General features: G+C 39.7%; 1 protein-coding gene across 11 annotated transcripts in view; it reads left to right on the top strand.

Annotated features, from left to right (window-relative positions):
• LOC121524964 (calcium/calmodulin-dependent protein kinase type II subunit beta) overlaps positions 1 to 25,132 on the top strand; it is a 91,209-nt gene that overhangs the window by 43,731 nt on the left and 22,346 nt on the right. For 4 of the 11 annotated variants that reach the window (XM_041810607.1, XM_041810605.1, XM_041810603.1 and 1 more), the window contains exons 11-15: positions 1,451 to 1,534; positions 4,339 to 4,381; positions 7,591 to 7,662; positions 12,391 to 12,425; positions 22,904 to 22,972. In XM_041810607.1, coding sequence (XP_041666541.1) covers positions 1,451 to 1,534; positions 4,339 to 4,381; positions 7,591 to 7,662; positions 12,391 to 12,425; positions 22,904 to 22,972 — 303 coding nt within the window. Of the gene's footprint in view, positions 1 to 1,450; positions 1,535 to 4,338; positions 4,382 to 7,590; positions 7,663 to 12,387; positions 12,426 to 22,903; positions 22,973 to 25,132 lie in introns of all 11 variants that reach the window. The other 7 variants (XM_041810606.1, XM_041810604.1, XM_041810602.1 and 4 more) reach the window with 3 other exon arrangements.

Below are 25,132 nucleotides of genomic sequence, written 5' to 3'. Positions count from 1 at the left end.
ACAATTCAGATGACTAAATATGACTAAAACTAAAGGATATTTTTGGCAAAAGACTATAACTAAAACTAAATTTTAAAGTGCTGTCAAAATGAACACTGCATGGAACACATTAACATGATTTGGTACCAGATTTAGGCAAGAAAATAAATGCTTGGACTAAAAGTAAAGACAAAAATATGAGAACTTTTTATGGACTAAAACTGGACTAAAATATTTTGAGTGTTGTCGACTAAAACTAGACTAAAACTAAAAAGGATAGAAATGACTAAAGTGTGACTAAAACTAAAATGCATTTAATTTAAAGACTAAAACTAAAACTAAAAGTTAAAATAGCTGCCAAATTTAACACTGCAGGACAGCCTGAGTGAAACCTGTGAGACAGAATTCAGTTCAGAAACAAACAAACAAAATAAGGCTGAATTTTGGCGTTAGGCGTGCGCTGCATCATGCAGTTTTATCTCTGCCACCATCTGCTGGCCTTTTTGTTAACTGCACCGTAAAGGAAAGTGCCATCACAGCATTCACAGCCTTATCGATTCCGTCAAATCTGCATTGATACACGTTTCTGCAAGGGTCACATGATGATATATTGCTGCATTGATTTTTTGAGGCCTACTGGTAACTCTGCTAAGTCTTCAGGTTTTAAACTTCCCTAACTTCACACCACAACTCTGATCCAAATATTTATAGCTCAGGCATGTCACCAACTTTATGAAATCTATAAACTGGCTTGCAAACATCCCATGAAGCATTGTTTTAGGATTTTTGTTTGAAGAATAAAATATGTTTAAAGTTTCATCCTTGTAACGACAGGATTTCAAGCGCTGCTGCTAAACACTTTCAGAGAAACGCTGCCACAGTCGTTATTTTTGTCACTCTTTCAACACTTAAATGAACAAATGATGAGAGTGAGAGGACAGAGATGTGTTTACTGACTGTGTTGTTGTTTTTAGACTATTAAAACAGGTCTTAAATGGACTCCTTTCACCATCTTTTTCAGCAGATTGCAGTGTTGAAATCACAGCAGGTGCTCACTTGATTCATGCTTTAATTACAAGTTGGGAATAATTATTGCTTGCTTTGACAAGCACTTTAATCCCTCTGATAAAGAGAAGTATAATTTCATCAGAGGATGTCTTTGTTTCCTGCAGTAAAGGAGCTGACTCCTCTCTAAAGTAAACTCTTAATGTAAGCAGCACTCTTCCTCACATGTCAGAATCTTTAGATTCAACTTCCATGTCAGTCAGGACGCCGTGAATCCGATCTGACTGTTTTTTAGCCGCCGGGGGTTTTTTTTGCCAAAGATGTCGTCACCTAAAGAGCTCCAGAATCAACACATTTCCCAGGAAGCGAGTCTCAGCGACAGCTCCAGCCCACAGAAACCTGTCACTGTCAGAGCTCCTCTTCTTATGTTTTATTTTCAGCCTCTCTCTTCTCTGTCTCCCCGCAGCAACGCTCCACGGTGGCCTCCATGATGCACCGACAGGAGACCGTCGAGTGCCTGAAGAAGTTCAACGCCAGGAGGAAACTCAAGGTGCAAAAACGCTCGTCCGTAAAAACACTTCTCTGAGCATGCATCCTTTTCATTCACTCCCTGATTTAAAGCCTCTCCTCAGACGTGTGTGTGTTAAAAAAGGCTCCTCTTTGTCACTCAGACACTTGTATGATAATACATCTGCCTTTGTTCAGCACATTTATAAAAAAAAGCGCCAAAGCTCTGCAGAATTTGGCACCTTCCTCCTGCAGAGAGAGCAAACAGAGAGACATTGTCTGCTCTTTTGTGTGAGATATAATTTAGCTTTGTTATAATCTCACCCAAACAATGCAGCCCTGTTTATAGAGAGGAGAGATGTGTCCGCTCTCTCTCAGGCTACTGCACTGATTGATTTTTTTAAAAACTTATTTTCCTTTTTTTGCTCTGAATCAATGATCTGTGTCAGTTTCAGTCTCATGATTTCATTTGATCAGAGGGAGAAAGGGCTCTTTGTTTGGTGCGAAAGCTCTGCAGGAAAAAGAGGAAAGTGAGGACAAAGGAGCAGAACAATGAAAATGTGTAAAAAGAAATAAATATAAATGCTCGCATCAAGCCTAAAACCCCCAAATTCAGTCAGCAGACTTGTGTTTGGCTTTGACGTCTGACGTCTCCAGATTTATTCAGCATGCACGACTTGCGACAGTGTCTTAGATTAAACCTTTTATGACCTACCATAGAACAAGGCCGCCAGGGCAGGGGTTATCAACCTTTTCAGACCCCCAAAATAAAGGTGGCAGAAACCGGGGACCCCCACTGTACCTGTAGGTGGTTTAACAGCCAGGAACATTCGAGAATAGTCATGTGCAGACAATGCCGTCCATAAGGGGGGAAAAATGGGAGAGCTTTCTGGCGCCCAGACAAATGGGGGACCACAGATGACAGCAAAATCATTGTAAAGTTAAGCTGTCATATCGTTATTTCATGTTTTATCTTGAAAATAACCCCTCTTTTCAATAAAAAAAATCCTTTTCATTCATTTGTATAGTAAAAAGCCTTCTTAAAAATGTAAATCTTTTTTGTTAAGGTTTAAGAATAAAAGGTGTGAAGTTGGATTTAAAAAGTAGCAGAAATGTGTTCAAAGGGAGTTAAAATGTGGTTGAAAATGGTTTAAATTGGCAAAAATGGGTGGAAATTTGGTGAAATGGGAGTAGAAATAAATATAAACTGTCAAAAAACGGTCAACTGTTGGTTAAACATGCAAAAATGGGCATATCATATGGTGAATGGGGTTAAAATGGGAAAAACTGGGTGTAAAAAGTGGTTTAAAGGGGCTAAAGGGAGCAATAATGGGTCAACATTTGACTTAAGTAGCAAGAATTGGTTCAGAAGTGGCAGAAAAAAAGTGGTGGAAAGAGTTTAAAACTGGCAAACATGGTTGTTAAATGGTAAAAATGGTGGGAAAAAATGGTGGAAAGGGGTAAAAAATTGACATCTTTGTTGTAAAGTGGAAACAGTGTAATTTAAAAAATGTTCTTAGTTTTAGGGCGTGATGATGTGTGCCCATCATGGTCACATGATCCTGACTGGATGTGTTTTGGATGAAAGGAATTCAACACCACATAATTAACCTTGCACAAAGAGTGAGGAAAGTAGTGTTTGGTAGAGATGCTCACAAGTTTGGGATCACTTGGAAATTTTCCTGTTTTCCAGGGAAGAACTCCTGAAATTAGTCTGAATAGGAAATAGAACAAATGCTGTTGTTGTCAGAGTTAGAAATAATGATTTTAATGTAAAATGTTCTTCACACTTTTGCAGCAGTTACAGACCTTAGGCATTCTAGCTGTCAGTTTTTCAAGGTTTTCTGATGAGATTTCACTCTATGCTACCTGGAGAATCTTCCACAAGATGGATGGGCTCCTCTTCTGTACCGTACAGTTAAGCTCCTCCCACGACAGCTCAATAGGGTTCAGATCTGAAGACTGTGCTGGCCGCTCCATTACAGTCAGAATTTTGGCTGACTGTTTATTCTTTGAATAATTCGCAGACATTTTGGAGGTGTGTTTTGGGTCATTATCCTGTTGTAGGATGAAACTGGCACCAAGCAAGTGCTGTCTACAGGATCTGGCATGGTATTGCAAAATTTTGTGATAGCTTTCCTTCCTCATGGTTCCTTCCACTCATTACAAACCTCCTATTATACCACCTCCAAAGCCCCCCAGACCTTCACGCTGCCTCCACCTCTCTGACTGATGGTTTTAGGAACTGTTCTTGCATCATCTCATTTGTTCTGAGTCTCACAAATGTTCTTCTGTTTGATCCAAAGACCTCAAACTTGGGCTCATCCGTGCACAACACCTTCTTCCGGTCTTCCAGTGTCCAGTCTTTTTGCTCAATTATTAGTAAAATGGTTTTTAGCGGTGCAACAGGATTAACATATGATATACATGTGCAAGCTTATCAGGCTGCAGTACTAGCGACTCTTTTTGTCGGTACCCACCCTGCTTTCTGGTTTCTTTGGCTCTAAATGGGACCATAGTTCACCAAACAAACATGATGCTGTTTCACAGAAGACTTGAAAGTAGAGACAGAGACCATAAACTCATGAGGGAGGACATAATTTACTAAGAGAATGATTCATTAGGAGTTCATGGTGTTGCACGGTGCTTCTGCAGACATTCCATTCCTTTTTGCAACCCAGTGAAGTCGCCTCCTGCTGGCCAGAGGAGAGAATGCAAATGAATTACAAATGTAGGTTTAGTTTGGTGAAACAACAGCGAGCATAACCCTGCTCTGTGAGTCTGACGTGTTTAATTGAGTCACTTTTACTCCCCTCACCCTCGTCTCTCCTCCCTCTCCCCCCGCAGGGCGCCATCCTGACCACCATGCTCGTCTCCAGGAACTTCTCTGGTGAGTGCGGCTCATTCAGAGACTCCAGAGAGGGAACATGTCAGGACTCAGAGGAGAGGAGGACAGGATGACATGCCATCTGTCTTCTGCCATCTCCTCGCACTAACACAGTAACACACAGCAGGTTGATGGGCGGCGGTGTTAAGAGGAAAGAAGGAAGCTCAGAGGAGGGATTTGCTCGGTTTTAGAGCTGTTTTATCCTTGATTCAGACCGTTTTAAAGTGAGAGTTTCTGCGCTTACAAACAGACATGGACAAGCGTCACATCAATGAAAATGGACAGAAGTGATCAAATATTTCTGTTTATACAAAAAAGTCGACCCAATCAAACCGTTTCTGCAGGAATCTTCTTTAACACTACATTCAAATGTTATCATTAGACTGCCATATTTATTCCTTTTAATGTTTTTATGTTTTCATATTAAAACCTTAATTCCAAAAAAGTTGGGGCGCTGTGTAAAATGTAAATCAAAACAGAATGCAGTGATTGTTAAATCTTATAAACCCATATTTCCTTCACAATAGAACAAAAACAACATGTTAGATGTTAAAAGTGAGACATTTTACCATTTCATGAAAAGTATTAGCTCATTTTGAATCTGATGGCAGCAACACTTCTCAAAAAAAGTTGGGACGGGGCAACAAAAGGCTGGAAAAGTAAGTGGTACTTACAGCTGGAGGAGCACTTTCCAACTAATTAGGCTAATTGAAACAAGTCAGTAACATGACTGGGTATAAAAGAAGAATTTTAGAGAGGAAGAGTCTCTCAGAAGTAAAGATGGGCAGATTTTTGATAAATTTCAGAAAAATGTTCCTCAATAATATCAAACTACAAAGACTTTGAATCTCTGTCTGTCAACACATTTTATCCACAAATGACAGTTAAAGCTGGATCATAGAGAGGAGAAGCCATATGTGAACAGGATCCAGAAACGCCGCCGTCTTCTCTGGACCAAAGCTCATTTAACATGGACTGAGGAAACATGGAAAACTGTTCTGTGGTCAGAGCAGTCAAAATTTGAAACTGACTTTTTTATTCATGCAGTACAATAAAGCCCTTTTCAAAATGTAATTCCCTTTTTCTTAGAACAGAATTGCCTTTTTATTGGTGCTAAAAAATAACTACATTATTGTGAAAAGAGTCAAAAATAGACAAAAACTGGCAAAAGAGAAGTGGCAAACATGGTCAGAAAGTGGTAAAAACAAGAAAATTGGGTAAAAACTGTTAAAGATAAGATATAAGTAATAAAGATAAGTGGCAAAAAAACGTGCATAAAGTGGCAACAAAGGGTGACAAAACAGCAAAAATTGGTTTAAACTGGCAAGAAAGTGGCATTAATGCTCAAAAACCATCAATAATGGGTTAAAACTGATGGAACAAATGGAAAAGATGGGTAAAAAAAGTAGCAAAAATGGGCTAATAGTAGCTGAATTCAGCAAAAAGCAGCCAAATGAGTTAAAGTGGCAAAAAAAAAGTGGTAAAAATGATGGCATAAACATGGCCAAAGAGTATAAGAATGACGCAAAATGGGTTAAAAGTGGCATAAATGGGCAAAGAATAGTTAAAGATGGTCAAAAGTTGCAAGAAAATGGTAAAAATGGGTGAGAAGATCACAAATAGATTCAAAATTGTGCAAAAATGGGCACAAAGCAGCATTCATGGGTTAAATGTTGGAAAACATTGGCAAAGTTTGTTGGGTTAGATGTTTCAAAAAGGTTGAAACAGCAAGAAATGGGTTAAAAGTAGATAAAAGTAAAAATAAGGAAGAAGTGGTTAAAAAGGGCAAAAGTGGGTTAGAACTGAAAAAAGAAGTAGCAAACATGAATTAATAGTGGCTGAACTGGGCAAAAAGCGGCCAAATGAGTTTAAAGTGCTAAAATGGGTTTGGATGCAAAACAGCATAAATGGGTAAAAGGTAGCAAAATAGTGGCAAAAATGGTCAAAGACCAGCAATAATGAGTCAAAACTGACAAAACCAGTGGCGAAAATTGTTGAACAGTGGCAACAACAGGTTAGATGTAGCAACAAGGACATCAAACAGCAAAAATGGGTTTAAAGGTGCACAGAAGAGTAGCAAAGATGGTTTAATAGTAGCAGAACTGGACACAAAGCAGCCAAATGAGTTAAAGGTGACAGGTAAGTGGAAAAAAATGCCTAAGAGTGGCAGCAATGGGTTAGATGTAGCAGAAAGGATAAAGAAAACAGTAAAAAACTCAAAAAGTGGCAAACAAGAAGCAAAAAGGGGTTAAAACCAACAAAAAGAAGTAGCAAACAAGGGTTTAAAGGTGCACTGAAGAGTAGCAAAGATAGTGTAATAGTAGCAGAACTGGACAAAAAGCAGCCAAATGAGTCAAAGTTGACAGAAAAGTGGTTAAAAAATGGGTTAAAAGCTAAATAAAGGATTTAAAAATGGAAAACATAGTTGCATAAATGGGTACAAAACAGCATAAATGGGTAAAAGGTGGCAAGAGTGGCAGACATGGTCAAAGACCAGCAATAAGGAGTTAAAACTGACAAAACGTGGCAAAAAATGCTCAAGAGGTGCAGCAGTGGGTTAGATGTAGCAGAAAGGATAAAGAAAAACTGTAAGAAACTCTGAAAAGTGGTGAACATGGGCAAAAAAAATAGAAAAGAAGAAGCAACAAACGGGTTAAAATTGACAAAAAGAAGTAGCAAACAAGGGTTTGAAGGGGCACAGAAGAGTAGCAAAAATGTATTGGGGAAAAAAGCAGCCAAGTAAGTTAAAGGTGGCAAAAATGTGGTAAAAATGGGTTGAGAGCTACATGAAGGATTAAAAATGGCAAAAAATAGTTGCATAAATGGCGCTGAGGGTGGAGTTTAACCCTGTCTCTGTGGATGCTGGTTGCAAAGCAAACTGCCCCTCAGGGCCAGCAGAGATTTTCCAATCCAACTTTGAGTTCTAACAGCAGTTCAGCCTGAGAGCAGCTACTGTAGTAAAGACGCCTGAGTCTCTGTTTGCTTCTTTTGAAAACACCTTCAGATCAAAATTACACCAAACTACCCCAAATTGTGGCTGTTTACAGCAAACCAGTCTCAAACCCGCCTCAATCATCATCTGATCGATGAAAGACGAGTTTCTGTGATAAACAAGCTGAAAACACTGCTCATCTCTGGCCTCATGTTCTAAAATCATCCCTATTAAAGTCTAAATACTCTTCATCATCCTCCTCTTCCTCTCTGTGTTTCAGTGGGCCGGCAGACCACGGCCCCTGCCGCCGTCAGCGCCGTGGCTGGAACCACCGCCGGCATCGTGGAGCAAGGTAAAGCTGTGGTTCTCTGACCTCTCCTCTCTTTAAACTTCACACCCGTCTCTGATTAAATGGAAATCCCCCCAGAGTCACAGCGACACTCTCTCTCTCTCCGACGATCCCTCGGCTTGTTTTAATCTCTCCCTCTAAATCTTTCTCTTCCTCTAATGCTTCTCCAACGTTTGCCAAGGTAAGCAGCCTCCTCTCATCTGGAGGCTCGCAGCATTACTGTATTACTCACATGTCTTATCGGGGTTAAGGATTCTCCGCATGCCCTGCAGGGAATTAGGAGACACATTGCATGCAGTGTGGTGTGTTTTTTCTGCAGCTTGGATGGCATGAAGCAGAGTGGAGAGTCTTTAAAGGGGAATTCCAGTGAATATTCAAACCAGGGTGTGATTTATTTACACATTTAGGCTCTTAATGACAGATCAGGAGTGACGGTTACTGCTGCAGTGGTCTGATTCTGCACACTTTAGCTCATGGCCTTTCCCTGCTAATATTCCATAGTCAAAACATTCCTCAAATGTTTTTTTTTTACATGATAGAGGGTCTGTTTTTGATTTGAAGAAAAAGTTTAAGAATTGCCCTGAAAGATTGCCTCAGCCTGCTGCTGTGAAACAGGCAATTATGGTTGCAACTTATCCTTTCAGGCAACTGCCTCCAGTCACAGTTTGTCCTCTGAATAGCTTGTTTTTGCAGCCTCAGATTGTTATTTCAAAAGCTCTGCAATTTTAAAGACAGGGTCGTTACAGAAACAGCTCTATTTCATCCAGAGCAACAGGTTTTTACTCCACAGAGCGTAGAAGCTGCTTCTTTCTTTCTTTTGGTGTAAATTTTGTCTCCTAAACTGTTAGTGTGGATGTAATACAGTTTAACACCCAGAAACTATGTAAGACTTTTAAATCATGGTGAATAAGGCAGGACAAGCAATGGACTAGAATTTATCTTTGCATTTTTTCACTAGTATGTAAAGGATGATGTTATCTATCTCTATAAATTAACTCTCTCATATATAGAAATGCTGATTAATGTGAATGATGTAGTTTTTTTATGGCTGGAGCAAGGATGAAGATGAAGATGACAATAATCCTCTCCTATTTTGTCACCCAGCTGCCCTCACTCATCATCCCACCCTTTGACCCCTTACTGACGCGCCGCTCTCCTCTGCTGTTCACTTCCTGTTGTGAATCGAGGACTATGCTCAATAAAAACGTAACACCATAAGAAGTATTTAATGAACATTAACTCATTGTTTTGGTTTCATAGATGAGTTCCATGTAACGATGAAGGAAAGCTGTTAGAAGTGAGGATGATGTGGTCTGTTTGGTTGATAGTCGTACCATCAGGTGTTCTTGTGTAGGAGGATGGTACCACCGATAGCCAGGTTGCTGTTCTTGGCCTTCACCATTGTTGTTGCTGTTTCCCTCTCATTGTTGGAACTGTCACTTTCCACTTTGGCATTCATGTCAGCAGATATCAGAAGTGTGCTGAGTTAAAGTGCCATTAAAACTGGGTAAAAACGTGGCAAAAATGGGCCAAAAGCAGCACACACAGTTTAAAAGCTGGTAAAAAGCTGGTAAAGAAGGATTGAAGTGGTAAAAAATGGAATGACAAAAAAAAAGAAAGAAAAATGGGTTTAAAGTTGCAAAAAATTGATCAGAACTGGCAAACAGAGTCACTTTGATGGGCGCAAAACAGAAATGGCTTAAAAGTGGCAAAACAGTGGGTAGGAAACAGCAACAAAAATAGGGTGGCAAACAGCAAAAAGGCCAAAACAGTGGAGAAATTGGAGTTTAAGTGGCAATAATGGGTTAGAGATGGCGAAAAGATGCCAAAATTGACAAAAAACGTCAAAAATTAATCAAAAGTGGCAAAAATGCTTCCACCAGCTCTCACAGACAGTAGGCTGATCTTTACTGTATTTATGCCGTACTATTATCGTCTTCATCATTAGATGATTAATGCAATAAGGCAAATGTGCATATGAAGGAATGTTTTTAGCTGCATAATGGCTCAGCGTCTCCACCACTCTTATCAAAGCAATAAAAATGAACTTTAGTCTGGCTGTTTCACAGTTAAACCCTAATAAAAATGTAAATTCCTGTTTTTGTGTTTATGTTAACAGTGTATGTGGGCAAATTGACAAGAAAGAGGAAAAAAGGGTTAAAAGAGGCCAAGATTGGCCAGGTAAGATGAAAATGGGCAAAAATGGGATGAAAAATTGTAAAAAGTGGTTAAAAAGTGGCTAAAATTGGATAAACAGAAAAAAATGGGTCCCAATGGCATAAAGGGGCAAAACTGGATGGGAATAGGGTCAAAAGCTGTTAAAAAAGGCTGGGAAAATGGGATAAAGGGGGCAAAAAGGTAAAATAAAGCCAAAGAAGGGCAAAGTGAAAATAAAATAATGGAAATTGGTTAAAAAACACCAAAATGGGATAAAAGAGGCAGGATGGGTGAGATAAGGTAAAAAGGGGTCGGAAAAGGATGAAACATTGCAAAAAGTGGCAAAAATATGATAAAAGGTGCAGATATCAGTCAAGAAGGGCATAAAGTAGAAAAAATTGGTGAGAAAATTGTGGAAAGTAGTTAAAAGTGGCAAAAATAGGATTAATGTGGAAATACGGGTCAGAGAGGGGCAGAAAATGGAGCAGAAAAATGGGAAAAAGCAGTCGAAAAGTGGCAAAAATGGGATAAAAGACAAGAATTGGTTAAGAAAGGAGACAAGGGGCAGAAATTGGAATGGAAAATGGGGACAAGCAGCTAAAAAGTGGAAAAAATTGAAAACAAGAGGCAAAAATGGGTAAAAAATAGGCCAAAATTGGCCTAGTAAAGTGAAAATAGGCAACAATGGGATGAAAAATTGTAAAAAGTGCTTAGAAAGTGGCTAAAATCAGATAAACATGGGAAAAAATGGGTCCCAAAAGGCGTAAAGGATAGGAAAAATTAATAGGAAAATTATCAAAAGCAGTTAAAAAATAGCAAAAATTGGATTTAAGGGGGTAAAAGGTTAAATAAAGCCAAAGTGGGGCAAAATGAAAAGAAAATGGGGGACATTGGTTAAAAAAAATACCAAAATGGGATAAAAGAGGCAAGATGGGTGAAGTAAGGTGAAAAGGGTTCAAAAAAAAGGAGGAAAAATTGCAAAATGTGGCAAAAATAGGATAAAAGATGCAGACATTAGTCAAGAAGGACACAAAGTAGAAAACAATGGTGAGAAAATTGTGGTAAGTAGTTAAAAGTGGTAAAAATAGGATCAAAAACAAAAATTGGTCAAGAAAGTAGACAAGGGGCAGAAATTGGAAGGGAAAATGGGGAAAAGCAGTTGAAGAGTGGCAAAAATGGGATAAAAGAGACAAACAATGGTTAAAAAGGGAGACAAGGGGCAGAAATTTGAAGGGAAAATGGGGAAAAGCTGTTAAAAAGTGGCTAAAATTGAACAGAAAGGAGGCAAAAATGAGGAAAATGGTGAAAAGTTGTTGAAAGTTGTTTACAGTGAGATAAAAGTGGAGAAACCTCGATACAAACAGGGCAGAAACAGCGATAAAAAGGGGTTAAAGAACGAGGAGAACAAGTAACGTCAACACCAGGACCCAGTAGCAGCTTTACTCCTCCTCCTCAGCTCTGACATTTGTTTTGCGTTTTCTTTGTGTTTGTTCAATTTAAAGGTCCTAAAAGGTTTTTGACACAGAATGACTGAAACAGTGAAGCTGATAGAACAGCTGCAGATGAACATTCCTCTGCCCTGCACTGTAAACAGCTGTTTTTGTCAGTGGAGTCTGGCTGCTTTGAAAGGAGCGACATAGAGGCTGAATGAAGAATCCGACTCTTTAGAGGAAACGTCTACCTCTGCAGGGATCCTCTCTGTAAAGTCAGACATTTAGGAGAACAGCCTGAGCCTGTTTGTGAAATAAAAGCAGCTTTTAGAGGACATTTTAAGGATCTTAAGGATGACATTGCAGATCATTCATGGCTGCAGCAGAAATCCACAGGACAGTTTCCAAACCTTGAATAAATCAAAGTGGAGCCCAGGTTAGGGTCAGAGTGTTCCCCTTTAATGACCTCTGGATGTTTCTATCCTCTTATATGACGGCTTTATTTACATTTCCTGTCCATGGACGTCCCGTTAATGACTCCCCGACTCATCCGTCCCACTCCTGAGATTAACAAACCCATTATCACATACCTGCATCTATACTCCCCACCCTGATGCTTTCCCTCCTAATCCCTGCTCTATCTGGGCCTGCATGTGCGTGCATCTGCCTGTGTGAGTGTATTTGGATTATATGGAGAATTAGTTTGACTTTTTTTCATGGCCGATGTCCTCTGCTTATCTAATGCTTTGGGCAGTGGATCAGGGTTAGGAGGTGCCAGTTGGATGGAGATTTTTTAATGTGGGCTGTGTCACTGTGTTTATTCGTTGGGGTTTTTAATGTCTTTTTACAGGACGGAGGGAGGGTTGTTTTTGAAGAGGGAGGGATGAATTCTGGACAGTGTGTTTTTTTTTCTCCCCTTAAGGCCGGAGAAGGAGAGGACATGTGGAAAGACGAGCGCCGTGCCTGCGTTTGTGGTGTGCATGCTCCGTTTTTACCCTTTTTGACCCTTTGACGAGCGGGTGCCCGTGTTTGTAGCCAATGCATGCATGCTTCACGGTGCAGATTGAGCGAGCTGTGGTCATCTGAAGGTGTATGATGTGTACTCTTCCATCTGAGGGTGTGTCGTTCTGCCTCTCTGCAGCAGCCAAGAGTCTCCTCAACAAGAAGGCTGATGTCAAGGTAAGCAGCTCAACTGTTTTTATTTCCTTGGCTGCCCTTAGATCGCCTTTCTGCTTTTATTATTCCATTAATATTGCAGTTGAAGGCAGATGTGGTATATCGAAGGTGATTTGACTTTGTCAAGTGCAGCAGCGTTGGCGTTTACATTTTGAAGGTATTGTTTTTGGCCTTAAAGGGACAGCGTTAGTAAAGCTGGATTATTTTTACCTTCCCTGGACTTTTCTGTTGATTTTTCATGCTATGGGTCACAGATACTGTTCTGTTTTTAACCTTAATATTTTCAATTCTTATTATTGTATTCAGTATTTTTGGTATAGAGGAAAAACGTTGCTGATTCAAGGTTAAAAAAGCATCTTAGTTTAAATGACTAAACTTGCTAAAGTGTGTAAAAGTCAAGTTTTCTTTAAAAAAGCACACTTAAAAACAACCAAAGTTGACCTAAGTAAAATGTTCAGCAAGAAAACAGCCATAAAAAAATCTATCCTAACAAAAACAACAGTTAAAGCAGCCAGAAAAAATATTTTTCACCTTTAAAAGAAGGCAAAAAAGAAGACAAAAAGTCAGGGTTATTGCAAATCAAGCTTAAAAAATACCTTTAAAAATATCAAAATTTTGATCCTCAAACTCATTTGCTTCTTTTTTTTCTATTTGCAATTATTTTTCAATTATATATGATTTGGTAAAACCTCCATTTAGCCAGTAAAAACCTCACTGAGATTAAAAAAATCCAAATTTTAAGAACTCTGAGCAGTTTAGAAAATTTCTGACAAAATGAGAGCCATGAATTCATAAATAAGGAACGATTTCAGACCATAGTATGTTATAAAAGCTTGAAGTAAGAAATTAATACAGCAGAATATTTGATAATGTGGACCTTAACTTAACCTTTGTGAATCAGGGTCATCCCAGTCTCAAAGTAAAACCCCAATTCCAAAAAAGTTGGGGCGCTAACTGAGTGAAATGTAAATAACTAGAACCAGAATGCAGTGAATGTCAAATCTCAAAAACTCATATTTTATTCACAAAAACGTGTCAGACGTCGAAACTGAGACATTTAATTAGAAATATTAGCTCATTTTGAATTTAAACACAGCAACACATCTCAAAAAAGTAGGGACAGGGCGACAAAAGTCTGTAGAAGTCAGTGGTAATAATGAAAAACAGCTGGAGGAGCATTTTCAAATAATGAGGCTAACTGGCAAAAGATCAGGAACAAAAGGAGCAGAGCTTCACCAATCTGTGAACAACAATTGTGGAACAATTTCAGAAAAATGTTCCTCAATGTTTAATTGCAAAGACTTCAATATCCCACCATCTACAGTTCTTTATGTCACCAAAATATTCGGGGAATCTGAAATCACTGCATGGGCTCAAGAACACTTCCAGAAATCATTGTTTGTCAAGCTCATTTAACATGGACTGAAGCTACATGGAAAACTGTTCTGTGGTCAGATGAATCAAAATTTGAAATCCTCATTGGAAACCACAGACGCCAAGTCTGGTGAGACGAACTATCCAGCTTGTTCTCCTGGCTCAGGTCTAAAGCCTGCATCTCTGATGGTATGGGGTTGCATTAGTGCCTATGGTGTGGGCAGCTCTAACATCTGGAAAGGAAAATGCTGCAAAGTAGAGAGAGGTTTTAGAGTAACAATTTAGAGCAAATTGGAATTTAAGTGGCAATAATGGGTTAGAGGTGGCAAAGAAAGTGGTAAAAAGGTTTAAAAAAGGGCAAAAAATGGCTCAATTGACAAAAAAAAAAATACAAAAGTGGGAAAAAATTGTTTAAAATGTGCAAAAGAAGTGGCAAACATGGGCAAAAAAGTGGCAAAAAAGAAGACAAAATGGACAAGGAGCTTCAAAAATTGATTAAAAGTAGCAAAAGGGGATGTAAGTGCCAAAATTGGTAAAAAGTGGTAAAAAGATTGAAAAACAGCAAAAATGATCAAAGTGACAAAAAAGGAGCAAAAATGTTCAAAGAGGGGCAAAAAAAGGGTTAAAACCAGCAATACAACATGACAAACGTGGGCAAAAAGAGGCAAAAAAAGCAGTAAAAATGGGTTAGGAGTGGCAAAAAGAAGTAAAAATGAGTGGAAAGCAGGAAAAAATGATTAGAAATGGAAAAAGGAGTTGCACAAATGGTCTAAAAAAGCCAACATTTGGTTTAAATTGGTAAAGAAGAAGTAGCAGTTGGGTCCTGGTCTACCTGCAGTCCAGACCTTTCACCAACAGAAAACATTTCGATCATCAGAGAAGGAAAAAACCCAACAAAAAAAGAACCAGGACTGTTGAGCAGCTAGAATCCTACTTCAGCCAAGGATGGGACAACATTCCTCTCCCAAACCTCCAGCCGCTGGTCTCCAAGACGTTTACAGACGGATGTTAAAGAAGAGAGGATGCTACACAAACACGGCCCTGTCCCAGCTTTTTTGAGATGTGTTGCTGCCATCTTTAAAATGAGCTCATATTTGTAATGAAGTGGTTAAAAGTCTCAGTTTAAAACTCAAGCATGATGAGGGCAAACACTCCAAGGATTCACAGGTAAACAGTTCAATAAAGGATTTTTTCTTGGATTTTTTTTCCTCAAAACTGAAAATTGTGATTAACAGGCTAAAAATTTAGCACAACTCCATGTTAATTTAAACCTAGAATATTCCTAATTCACAAAAAAAGGAAACTAGATACTCTAATCGGTCATTTACATAAAAATGTTAAATAAATACATCATTTTTTAGTGAGGTTAGCTTCTTCGTGCCTCTTCTTCTTCTGTCATTGAATGTCTGTGAAAGTAAGACCTAATGACTGCTTAATCGTTCAGAAATCATTCCCCATGCTTACTCATCAGGAATGATGAGCACACATTACAAATTAAAGTAATCAGCATAAGGAGAAATATCCCGTAAGCATATTTAAGTCTTTTATTTTGAAGGGTTGACGGTAATCGTGGCTGTCTGCGGCACCTGTGTTTCCTCCTCTTGTCTCTCTTTGGCACAGCCGTCACTCTGCATCACTCCACTGCAGACATTTCCATCTTAAATATTTCCCCGTGCCAAACCAGTTCTCATTAGCGTATTGCTTTCACTTCCTGTCGAGAACAGTGAGGCTGCAGGGACTCTGACGGACGGATGAGATCAGACCTCCTCTGCTCGCCGTCCTCACTCCCTCTGTGGTCGCTGCTCTTTGCACTGTCGGGTGTTTGCGGCGTGATGCATTACTCAGTGTTTGTTTAAATGTGTGTGCTGTATGTCTGCTGTGTTTGATGCATGTTAGCCTGCATGAGTCAGTGTGGTCTGAGTCTGTTCGCTGTTTAGATTAAAGGTTTAACTTTTCTCAGATGCAGACCTCTATGTTTGGATTAAGGAGTTCAATGAACCACAATTAATCCCTGAATTTCAATAAATAACCGCTGTTTATCACTTTACATAGCAGCTTCTGCCATGCTTTTATTTTGTATTTTGTACCATATGAAGCTACCTCTTATGTGGATAAAAACCTGCTTTTATTTTGAAAGAACATAAGGAACTTTTTGGGGTTCAAAAGTAGCAACTTTGGGTTATCTGTGGAAAAAAGAACCTGAATGCAAACATCCAAAGTGAGCAGTAAAAAGGTAAAAGTTCGATAACAGAAGGTCCAGATGACTTCTGACTCGTCCTCTGAGCTGTGGCTGCATGGAGACTCTGACATCTACGGTGTGCCTGAGGGACAAAACTGCATGTAATTCATGCAGTTAATTTCAGCGCTAAAGTCATGTCAGTTCAAACTTATAGCACATTTTTTACATCAGGCAGCACAGTGTGCTTCATTTCTATTCTATCAATCAGTCCGTCTTAGAGCGTCCATTCCCGTTAAATGTGATCTCCTTTACAAAGAGAGCAGGTCTATAAACATATGGTGTTACCATCCATCCATGCATTTTCTACACCGCTTATCCCGTTGGGGATCATGGGGGCGCTGGAACCTTTCCCGGCTGCCAGTGGGTAAGAGGCGGGGTACACCCAGGACTGGTCGTCAGCAGTGTTAATTTTGGCGGCTATTTTTAATTTTAGTTTTTGTCTCATTGTAGTCATTTCTATCCTTTTTAGTTTTAGTCTAGTTTTAGTCCATAAAAAGTCCTCACATTTAGTCTTTACTTAAAGTCCAAGCATTTATTTTCTTGTCTAAATCTGGTACCAAATCATGGTACTGTGTTCTCTGCACCCTGCCAAACCTGGGGTCCCTGCTTTCTACAGCTGAGAGGCAGAAGAGCAACAGAAGTATTGAATTTTGACAGATTTACCCACAGTGGACAAATATCACAGGTTTCGAACGTCTGACGAAAACTAAATTACATTTTAGTCTAGTTTTAGTCATCTAGACGAAAACTAAACTTAGTTTTTGTCAGTTTTAGTCATGACAGATCTGTTTTTGTTAGTCTAGTTTTTGGCTGTCAACAGACATTTTTAGTCATAGTTTTAGTCGATGAAATTAACACTGGTCGCCAGTCAACCACAGGGCTGACATATAGGCTACATTCACACTGCAGTCAACTTCCAAAAGATCAGATATGTATCTGATTCAGAACCACATACGAAAGTGGCCTGATTCTGATTCAAAACGGTCAGATTCAACGTGACTTGAGCTGTTCACACTGTCAGAAAAAAAATCGTATACGAGTCACATGTGAGCAAAAAAAATCAGATTCAGGTCACTTTCAACTGCAGTGTGAACGTAGCCTAAAGGTAACTAACCTACTCCTAAGACTGTAGGGATTATGGCAGTGGGTGAGTTTGCCAAAATGTTGAAGTATCCTTGTAAAGCCTGAAACCTCAAATAATAGCCAGAAAATTCTGATTTTTTTAAGTTAAAACTTCTACCAAAATACTCACAAAAAGAAAAATTGCCAAAAAATTTCACATTTTTGCATCATATTTAGTGCATTCTGGCCATTTATAATCCACTGGAAGGCATTTTTATCATTTATTTAGGTGATAAAGGAGATTAATGATCAGGTCTCACAAAAGTGTGTATTAAATATGATAAAAAAAAGGGGTTTAAAGGGTTAATCCACATTTAGTACTCCAGCATGACAAAGTGGAGACTGAATTTTAGACATTTCTGCAAATTCATCAAAAATAAAAAGCTGCAAAGTCACATTACAGAAGTATTCAGTCCTTTTACTCAGTACTTTATTTAAGCACCATCAGCAGCCTTTAATCTTTTTAAACGTGGTGCAACAAGCATCATATGCTTATGCAAATGCACGCCTGGACTGGGGGATTTTCTGCCAGTCTTCTTTACAGATTTCTCTCTCTGGCTAAGGCCCCTCGCCCCTGATTGCTCGGTTTATCTGGGCGATCAGCTCTTAAAGAGTCCTGGTTGGTCCAAACTTCTTCCATGTGAAAGTTCTGGAGGCCGCTGTTCTCTTGGGGACCTTCAGAGCAGCCGAACTGTGTTTGTAGACTCTCAACAGTCCTGTCTCTGAGCTCTGCAGCTCCTCCGACTTCATGGCCTGGTTTCTGCTCTGATATCACTGTCAGCTGTGAGGCCTTCTATAGAGAGGTGTGAGCCTTTAGAATCATGTCCAATCAGATTAACTTAGCACAGGTGAGCTCCAATCAAGGCAGCCTGTCTCAAGCTGTTGTGAGTTTCAGTTTAGCATGTGCAAGAATCACAGCATCATTGTAATGCAAACAAATCCTGCACTTTCCTGTACATGCAGTTCCAGTTCTTCAGAGCCTAACTGATGTAAAACAATCAGGGAATCGTGCCTTATATCTCTCCTTTACTGCCTTGTTTGCAGGTCTGTCTAACTGATCTGAATCAGATGCATCCCTCTCTCTCTCTCTCTCTCTCTCTCTCTCTCTCTCTCTCTCTCTTCGATTGGCCAATCAATGAGATTTTGATCAGATGAGAGCTAATCAGCCCGCCAATAGACCAACGACATGATGGAGTCAGCCCATCCAAAACTCCAGTCTGATCTACCCGGGCCTGTCCTGTCTCTTTGATTGTATTCATAGAGCCTGAACATGATTTTGACTTGAAATTTTAACACTTCAGTTTTTAAAAATGAGAGTTTTAGTCACGATTCTGACAGAAATCTGTTCCAGTAAGATCTTAATCAACACAGAGGCACACAGAAAAAGAGGAATGGACCTGAAAACAAGCTGAAAGAACAGTAACAGTAAAACCAGAATACAAAAAAGTAACCCGGTTTATTCTGACATGACATTTAAGAAGATAAAAGTGTGATATTTAACGTTAAATCTCTCCTCTTTGACTCTCCTGACCCGTTTCTCTCTTTTCACTTTTCTCTAACCTGCATCTCCCCGTTCCTCCTTCCTCCTCTCCTCCTCTTCCTCCCCTCTCCTGATACCCTCCCTCCTCCCCCTCCCCGTTTGTCCCGATGCTAATCTCAGATTATTTCCCACCAGATGATTAAACCATCATTACATAATCACAGCTTCTCCTTTGCTGCACCCTGACGTCACTCCAGCCCTGCAGCGATCTCTCTGTTCCTGCTTTTACTCCGACTCTCCCTCTCTTTTCTCTCTTTGTCCGACACTCTCGTCTCACTCTCCGGCAGTTTCCAGGAAATTTGCTCTTTTTTAAATGATTTCTGAGCAGGTGCTAACGCTGAGAGCAACAAGAGAGAAGTAATGGCAGGAAACAGGCGGCTTTCTTGTGCTTTTACGCCTGGATTAACACCGCACGATGTTCTTTCAGAGAAATGCTCTTTGATTGAATGATTATAGGGGAAATACTGCAGGATGCAGAAATAAATATTAGCGGCTTAGATTAGGGTCAGAAGAGCCCGGGTTAAGTATTATAAAAGTGAGCCTAGATTACTCAATCACAACTGTCACAGAAAAGTTTAGTAGATCCTCACAAACTTCTAATGCTACTAAATATTACTTTAGGAACAAAAACTGAACTTTTAAAGGATTTCAGGAGACTCTGGTGGTCAGGAACGCTTTCTTCTGCTGAAGGCTGCAGAGAAGCTGGACTGTCCTGATTTTTGAAGAAAAAACAAAACAAAAAGATTGTTGCTGTTCGATGCTGTACTTCTTCTTTAGGGCAGTGGTTCTCAACCTTGGGCTTGGGACCCCTTTGGGGGTCATGAGGCACTAAGAGGGGGTCACCAGATGCCTTAAAAAAACTAAGAATATTTTTTAGATTAAAGTTTTGCCACTTTATTTTACCAAATTTTAACCCTTTTTCATAACTTTCTAACACCAAATTTGCCAATTTTAGCACATTTTTGCCACTTAAAGCCCATTTGAGTCAATTTTAAACCCTTTCCACCACTTTTTTCTGCCTATTTTTGTCACTTCTAAACCATTTGTTGCCACTTTCTGCCTATTGCTGCCTCATCATTGCCACTATTAACCACTTTTTTACACCCCTTTTTCCCCATTTTAACCACAGTTATCCCATTTTTTCCAGTTTATATCAATTTTTCATCCAGTCCTCCTAATTTCCCTCAATTTTTACACCATTTCAGCCACTTTCAAATCCACTTTTTACACTTTTTGTACAGCGTCTTGCCAATTAAATCAATTTTTTGGTTATTTTTTTGGCCACTTTTATCTAATTTTTGCCACTTTTAACCCATTTATGTTCTTTAAAAATCCAATTTCAACACCTTTTCCACCATTTTTTGCCATTATTCACTAATTTAAGTAATTTTTTTAACCCATTTCAAATATGTTTTTAACAAAAGTTATTTCATTTTAAGCTTAACTTCCCTATGGACCAGGATTTTGCTGGCCCCCAGTTTGGCTGGTTCCCAGAAACTTTCTCCTTTTTCCCTCCTCATGGGCAGCTTTGTCTGCACATAACTATTCTTGAATGTGCATGGATGTGTTCAACCACCTTCAGGTACAGTGGGGGTCACCAGTCTCTGGCAACTTTATTTTGGGGGTCCTGGGCTGGAAAGGTTGAGAACCCCTGCTTTAGGGAACAGTACAACAGCAGTAAACAAACTTCTTCTAATCCTGATATCAATTATTATGTCAATTAGTCCAAATATGTCTGTCTTTAACATTACAGCACCAGAACACTGACTGACAGCTGACAGTGATCATGACACGATCGTTAACCTTTAAGACAGTCCTGGACCCCAGTTGGCAAACTGATGCCTTAATGGACATTTTGTGCCATTCAGTTTTCTGTTTTCAGCAATTTTGGCTGTGTTGAATGAATACAGCTCAAATTTGCCAGAGGATATTATTATTATATACTTTTCTATTTTTAGAATTGTCGTCTCAATTCCTTAAATTAGCCTAAAATGGCTAAGCTCTGCAGAAACCGACACATTTTCTCTTGTTGTTATTTGAGTTTTTGTGATCTTGTTCTATTAAAAACAGCGTAGATGTATAAACATACTGGCCTCTGAAGGGTTAATGTTAGGGGTAGCTAACAGCTCAGCTGTAGCTATAGTATAGTGGCTGTTAAATCAGAACTGGACCACATTTCTTTACGGATCCAAGAGCAAAGAGCCTCACTGAAACCTCGTCTTGGCAGAGAGGATGTTCCACCAATTTTTGCTGCTTCTTTTCGCAACTTTCTGCCATTTTTTGCTACTTTTATCCCAGTTTTGCCCTTTTTAACCAGTTTTTGCCTCTTATATTCTGCTTTTTGCTATTGCATTTTCTTTTTTGTTTTTTTTTTTTTGTTTCTACCATTTTTTGCCTTTTCAAGCTGCCTTTTGCCATTAAATGCCACTGTTTGCCCATTTTTGTCACTCTTTGCTGCTTTTTGCCCATTTCCACCAATTTTTGCTGCTTTTGGACCAATTTCCCCACCTGTAACTTAGTTTTTTGTCACTTCTCACCCAAATCTGCTACTTATTGTCCCCAATTTTATCATTTTTTTGCCCATTTTACCCCTTTTTTGCCACTTGTAGACCTTTTTTGTCAGCCTAAACTTAATTTATTGCCACTTTAACCCATCTTTTCACAACTTGTTACCACTTAGATTGTGGCCCTTGCAATTGTATTTTTAACAATTTGGCTCTTTGGTTGAGCAGGGTTGAGTAACACTGGAACTGACAGATCTGCTAATGGGTGCAAAACTTCTGCAAATTTGTAAAATTTTGAAGAAAATAAGCAATTATTTCTTCGCTCTTTCACTGAAAATATGAACAATAACAGTATAATACAACAGTCTTACTCCTGTCATGTTGACATTATATAGAGCTTTTATTAGGTCTGAACTGCTACTTTTTGTGTGATGCATATGCTATGAGGTAGGCAGCCTTGGCTGTGAGTCTGCGCTGAGGGCAAAAAAAAACCATTGCTTACACATTCACAGATCCTGCACGGCAGAAGTGTTGCAAAAGAACAGAAAAACGTCTCACACACTGCAGGGCTCCAACAGTATAGTTATTTATTGCACCAAAGTAGTGACGTTTTGAGCAGAACTGCTCTTCTTCAGACTCAGAGAAGTGTGTATGACAGCCAATTAAGAGGCAGACTTCAGCTGTAACTGATAGCTTGTGAGTATTCTGACAACTTTAAGCAAAAAAGAGTGAGTTTTCTGAACCATAATAATCTCAGTCCACAATTACACATTTGCAGATTTGTGCACGCATTTGTGGATCTTTGAGCAAATTTGCAAAACGTTTGCATACATTTGCAGATCTGTACACACATTTACAAATCTATCAATGCATTTGCAAATTTGTGTGCAGATCTCTTCACGCATTTGCAGATAGTTTTGCAAACATAAAGCTCCATATTTATCAATCTCCTCGAAGAAAATATTGTGCAGTGATTATAGATATCTGACTGTTTCCAAGCATGAATTAGCTGTTGTTTCTGTTGCATTCATGTATTTGTGCATGCTGTCGTAGCAGAGCTGTCGGTTACGTCCTCGTGAATCCTCCTCAGTCTTGTGTGTATATTTGGCATGTTGTGGGCTGTTTATAGCATCATGTGTGTTGTGTTTGGCCTGTTTAGCCTTTGATAAGTGCTGCGTCTCTGCTTCCTGACCTCCTCCTCCTCGTCCTCCTCCTCTGCAGAGAGGCTGTTTACTCAGGAGGGATGCGTTAGGAGCCTCTAATGTCTGCTGAAGAGCTCGTGTAGTTTGTCAGAATGGCTTGTTTTCTTATATGTGACAGATGTTTGCAGAGGTTCACAGCTGTCAGCGCTTTAATTTGCCATCTGCTGGATAAAGTCCTCCGCCACTGTAAGAGTATAGAAAGAGAAAGACTCCAGCTCTGATTGATTTTACTGCAGATAGAAATCCAGCCAGGTGATGAATGGTGTAAACCTCTCTATCTAATTAACACTGTAGTAATAATGTGGAGAGAGTCTGGGTTTATAAAGTTGGACGGTGCATCTTTCTCCCCTCTATTTCTGTCTCTGGATCTCTCTGATTCTCTGCTATTTTCATTTCTTTTATTGTTTTATTTTTACGCACTAACCACCCACTTTACTACAGCAGAAGACACCTCTCCCTGTTTCTGAGCACTAATGTAGCACTTTGTGTTTCCTGCACAGCCCCAGACAAACAGCACGAGAAACAGCATAGTCACCAGTCCCAAAGGCAACGTCCCCTCTGCTGCACTGGTATGCAGCTCTGTGTCCGTCTGTCCTTACGTCTGTTCACCTTAAAAATGCACAGTCTGTTTACTGGAGGTGTGTGCATGAGAGGAAGAACACCTCTGTAGTCGTGGATTATCACTATTGGTTTGGGAAGGTTTGATTTTCAAGGAATTCAGAAAGATTAATTCGACTCTGCAGGGTATTTAGAGGGTAATGCCGTGATTTTTAAACCTGCTATGGATTGCACCAGCTTTGTAAGTTCAAACATAGCATGGTTTGAATGTAAGATCTCACTTATGCCCTGCTAACATTTAAGGGGTTGTACCAACTGATATGCTCTATATGGACAAAAGTATTTGGCCACCTGACTATTACACCAGCAGGCGCTGCAATGGCTTTAATATAGAGTTGACCCCTTTTGCAGCTCTAACAACCTCCACTCTTCCTGGAAGGCTTTCCATAAGATTTTTGAGTGTTTCTGTAGGAAATTTTATTCTGTAGAGCATTTATGAGCTCAGGCACTGATGTTGGACCAGAAGGTCTGGCTCACATCCGTTCCAGTTCATCCCAAAGGTGCTGGATGGAGTTGAGGGCCGGTCACACAGAGATGGAAGCATAGCATTCTCCAAACTAGAATGGCCGTCTGAGGCGGCAGACCCACGCCTAAGCAGCGCCACTGAGGAACTTACGCTCCCATTGATTACTATGGTGTTCAAAATTCGAAGTCCGAGAAAAACCAAATGAGTATGCAGATCATCACCAAAATCTAATCGATTCTTCCCTGTCACTATCCCAATATTCCCTGAAAGTTTGGTGAAGATCCAACTTTCCGTTCTCAAGTTATCTTGTACACATATAAACAAAGATATGGAACCCTTTACCCCCCCTGCCGATTTCATCGGCGTGGGTAAATATCTGAAGCATTAAGATTGAGGGAAATTAAAGATTTTGTTGTTGGTGGGATGTAATCTCTCGGACTAGTACGATCAAAAATGACTCCTGGAACAGGCCCAGGACACCTACATTTTTGCTAATTTATTCAAAATAGTGGATTTCTTGTTGGGGTTAGGGTTTCACTCCAGGAGACTTTTTTTGTAGATCTCCCTAAGCTGAATCTGCACACCAGATTTCACAACTCTAGCTTGAAACTTTTTGGGCTGTTCCATAGAAGCACAAAAGGTGGCGCTATAGAGGGCAATTTGTGAAACCTATATCTATGTATGTGCTAATTTTCTTACGTTTTTGAGCAGGTTAAGTGGCCGAAAAGGAGGAATGATAGACGAACCCATACGATTTCAGTAGGGCTGTTTAGCTGAGCCCAAACCCTGAAAAACAGCCCCATACCGTTATTCCCCCCTCCACCAAACTTCACAGATGGAACGATGCAGTCAGGGAGGTAAAACTCAGACTCACCTATCTGACTGCCAAACAGAGAACTGTGATTGGTCAGTCCACAGAACAGGTTTCCACTGCTCCACAGTCCATGGCCTTAGACATGGTGATGTGAGGCTTGCATGCAGCTGCTCGGCCATGGAAACCCATTCATGAAGCTCCTGCTGCAGTTTTAGTGTTTACATTAATGCCAGTGGAAGTTCAGAACTCCACTGAGTGACTTTTATGCACCTTAGCAGTCGTTGACCCTGCTCTGTGATTTTACGTGGTCTTCTGAGTTGCTGTTGTTCCTAAACTCTTCCACTTTCTAATAATAGCACTAACAGTTGGCTGTGGAATATCCATTTCACCAACCATCTTATTGTAAAGGTGGCATCCATCACAGCACCACGCTTGAGGTCACTGAGCTCTTCAGAACGACCCATTTAGGATCACAGATGTTTGAGACTGCATGGCTAGGTGATGATTTTATCCACCTGTGGCAACAGGTCTGATTAAAACACCTGAATTCAATAGTTAACTGGTGTGGCCACATACTTTTGTCCATATTGAGATTAAAGGAATATTTCAGTATTTTTTAAACTGAGTCATATGAGGTGTACCTTTTAATTTAAACATACAGTGTGTGATCTTAAAAGGATATTTCAGTAATGAGGTACGTAGCAGTAATAGTGGCATTAGCCTCCAGTTAAGGATTCACTGGTTGTACTGGCCAGGAAGCTAGGCTATACATTGTAACAAATGGGTACAGTTTCTCCAAGGAATTTCAAACATACACATTTTGAAAACTTT

Source organism: Cheilinus undulatus, linkage group 17 (genome assembly GCF_018320785.1).
Source record: "Cheilinus undulatus linkage group 17, ASM1832078v1, whole genome shotgun sequence".
Lineage (NCBI taxonomy): Eukaryota > Metazoa > Chordata > Actinopteri > Labriformes > Labridae > Cheilinus > Cheilinus undulatus.
Note: the sequence above shows the minus strand (reverse complement) of the source record. Positions and strands in the feature narration are given on the sequence as shown.